The sequence below is a fragment of the Nannospalax galili genome, unplaced genomic scaffold (genome assembly GCF_000622305.1).
Source record: "Nannospalax galili isolate Female #2095 unplaced genomic scaffold, S.galili_v1.0 scaffold7848, whole genome shotgun sequence".
Taxonomy (NCBI): Eukaryota; Metazoa; Chordata; class Mammalia; order Rodentia; family Spalacidae; genus Nannospalax; species Nannospalax galili.
This window is the reverse complement of record NW_008357087.1, coordinates 55812-59219: the sequence shown is the minus strand read 5'-3', so window position 1 is coordinate 59219 and position 3408 is coordinate 55812. Positions and strand designations below refer to the sequence as shown.

Genomic DNA, 3408 nt, shown 5'->3' with positions numbered 1-3408 from the left:
GGTCTAAGCCCTGAAGCAGAGTACACTGTCCGAAGATGTTTCAGATTTACAGACCTGCACTCTGGATTCTGTCAGAAACAACCTCCTTGCTAGGTCCTTCCTGTGGAAAGATGGGAATGCAGAGTTGTTAGATGGATACAGCATAAAATTTCAATTTGGTAAGATGAAGAGATTTCTGGAGATGGATTAAATACCCATACAAAAACACTTGAAGATCCATGCCCTGCAAAACTGACAGAGCCTTAGAGATCTACTTAAAGACAGAGAGCTCTAAGTATAAAGTGCCTTAGTCTATAAATCATTTATTTCTTTCCAGTGGGCTGCAAGTAATTATCTAATTACTTAAATCATGCAGACTAGAGTTGGGGGCGTAGTAGATTGGTACAAGGACTTCCTTCAGGCATGAGAACCTTAGTTCAATCCCCATTTCAGAGACTGACAGGGTGAGTAACCAGGAAGAGAGTGAGAGGTAGAGGCAGATGGAGGGAGAGAAAGAAGGACGTCAAATAGAAAACAGAAGAAAAGAAAAATGAAAGAAGGGAGGGGGAAAGGAAGGAGGGAAAGAGGAAAAGGAGGGAGGGACAGAGAGACCAAAGAACTGAATGGCACCAAGCAGTTTCCGGACTGGATTTATTTCAACACTGCTTGAAAATACTGGAGCTGATCTCATAAAGTAGACCTCCCACACCCAGTACGAAGGAAAGCAGAGGTCCTATCCCTTCAGGCTCCTAAGGGGGAGCGGGGGAGGAGTGCAGAGAAGGCAACAGAAAACGATTGCATAGACATGGACGACTGGAAACTGGAGGGGTTTTAAACAAGCAACATACCTTTTGATCGCATTAGGATACGGATTTTTTTCGAAAGCAATTTCCAGTTCCTTCACCTGCCGGGGTGTCAGACCAAATTGGATCCGTGGCCGCCTGCGCTGGGGATGTGGGACACTGGCAGCCTCATTCTTCTCCAGCTCTGGCTCATCCTTGATGTTACCACCAATGTAGTTGTAGTCCTGGACTTGGTTCTCATCATCCTTGAGACTTGGCATGCCCGGGTCCTTCATAAAGTCTGCACCTCCTGGATCCCTTTTATCAAAGTGGCCATTCTTGGCTTCTGCCTTCTCTTCGTCCGCTTCAAGTATCACCTCCACCTCACTCACCATCGAACTATAGAAACAGAGGCCGTAACAATATTGGTTGTATGCCATGGCCGGAACGCTAAAGAGTGGATGTCGACTGCATAGGGTTGAAACTGACCTCAACTGAGCATTCAGCAAATTTTCAATCTGCCCGCCTTCCTTTCCACGAGGGCTAACAGCTCTCTGCTTTGAAGCAAGGGAGAGGGCATGGCCAGGAAATGCCTTCAGAGGGTGCCTCTATGGAGCTTGTACAGATTGCACCTAATTTGGAACTCAGCTATCTGAGTAAGCCCACCTTAGCCCACCTAAACCAACAAGGAATCAGAGGAAGGGCCTGGAGGGGCTTGCAAGCTGTTTGGGGTGGGTGAGTGGGGAAGAGGTCAAGAACTCACACTGAGCACATGATCCCTGAGTGAACCTTTGGAGAAATTTTCAGAACGCCAACCTCCGTATTTCACTATCTGCACGTTGCAGTAGTCGGGAAGTAAGTGGATATGGTCAGCTCAGTAAGTGCTTACTCCGAGGTTCTGCAAAGACATCAAAAAAAAAAAAAAAAAAACCTGTCCTCTGTCCTCCACTGGCAGCAGCAACATCTTGGATTCTCTTTTGCACAGCATTCTTGGGGAAAAGACACTACAACCACCCTGAGTCCACCCTTGAGAAGGTTTAGATACCCAGATTTTTAGTAGTTAATCTGTGTCCTATTCCTTGTCAGTGCTTGTCACACATGAAAGTGCTGACACTGCATGGGGTCGTACCCTCTTTGTGCCATAGTTAGGTACACCACACAAGATCGAGAGCACTTTCATATAACGCCTGTACCAGAGTATGCACTATACACGTTAAGGAATTAAGGGCATAAGAACTTTGAGCCCAGTTAATTTCAAAGGGTAGTGATCTCAAAGAATCGTTTTCTGTGTGCTAAGGGGGGAGGGATTGGAATATATCCCCAGGGTCTTATTAAGAAGAGGTAATAATAATCTGGGCAGGAGACGTGGCTCAATGGTTAAGAACACTTATTGTTCTTGCAGAAGAACCAGGTTCGAATCCCATCACCCACATGGCAGCTAACGACTGTCCGTAACTCCAGTGTCAGGGGATCCGACAGCCTCTTCTGTTCTCCAAAGGCATTGCACGACACAAGTGCACTTACCTACATGCAGCCAATACATGCATACATATAAAATAAAAATAATAAATAAAATATAAAAACGGAAATGTAATAATGTCCAACGTGGTGATGGTCACCTTTAATCCTAGACCTGGGTCGGTAGAGCCAGCCAGATCTTGGCCAATCTGCTCTCTGCAGTGAGTTCCAGTTCAGGTGGGGCTAGTGGGAGTCCGTGTCTCACCAGAACAAAACCAAAAGACAGGCAGACAGACAGAAAGAAACAAAAGAAGGCAGGCAGAAGGAGAAAAAGAAAGAAAATAAATGCAATCTCCTTTCTCCCCCTCCTTTTTCAAAGCTCGAATCATAGTGTAATAGCAGGACAGACAGTAAGATTCCTAAGAATGTTCTTCCAGGGCTGAAGTGCTTCGTCATTCAGATGTGAAAATCAGTGCCCAGAAATACAAAGACCTTGTCAAAAACACATAGCATTAAGCAGATAAATAGATAGGGGTTTTAAATTTCTTTGTTAATGTGTCCAAGTGTTTGCCTGAATGTAAGTACACCTGTATGATGCAATACCCGTGAAAGCCAGCAGAGGGCCTCCCATGGCCTCACCTGACCTCCCCTAGCTTCCCTCCCCTTGCCTAGTTGAGCTTTGCCTCCCCTTGCCTCTCCTCCCCTCCCTTCGTCTCCCCTCCCCTCCTCTCCCTCGCTCTTTTATCCTTTCCTTTCCTTTCCTTTCTCTTCTGTTCTTTTCTTTCTTTTGTTTTGTCCTTTTGAGACAGGGTCTCCTTGTGCAGCCAAAAAAACCTAATTCCTGGCTGAGGAGAGGCTGAAGGTTTCTGTTCAGATCACTGAGAAACAGCAACAGGCTTTATAATAAATGAAACTGAACTGAAGCCACCCCGCAGCTGGGTGAGGCCACTATACTCCTAAGATAGGAGCAGGAGTGGCAGGCAGAGTGGTGGCCCAGCACAGGCCCTATGGATCGACTGGTCTTCAGGCCCTTACACAAGTAACCCTGATGTAGATGCCCCGCTGTGACCTGTGCCAAAGAATTGAAACTGGGGCCAGGGATCTCCAGGCTTGTGCTGCTTAGGAGCATTTTGCAGCCCACTCGAGTCACTTTTTTTCTTTTCAGGAACACAGGAACTATATATATATA

The 3408-nt window shown here is 46.2% G+C and overlaps 1 protein-coding gene across 1 annotated transcript in view; it reads right to left on the bottom strand.

Moving 5' to 3' along the window:
• Nucleotides 1-54: 54 nt before the first annotated feature.
• LOC115067936 (paired box protein Pax-3-A-like) overlaps nucleotides 55-3408 on the bottom strand; it is a gene marked incomplete at its 3' end in the record, with an annotated part of 29816 nt that continues 26462 nt past the window's right edge. Inside the window, exons 4-6 of the mRNA XM_029557151.1 lie at nucleotides 1525-1659; nucleotides 828-1160; nucleotides 55-100 (exon numbers count right to left, since the gene is read on the bottom strand). Of these exons, the coding sequence (XP_029413011.1) occupies nucleotides 55-100; nucleotides 828-1160; nucleotides 1525-1535 (390 nt within the window). The remainder of the gene's footprint in view (nucleotides 101-827; nucleotides 1161-1524; nucleotides 1660-3408) is intronic.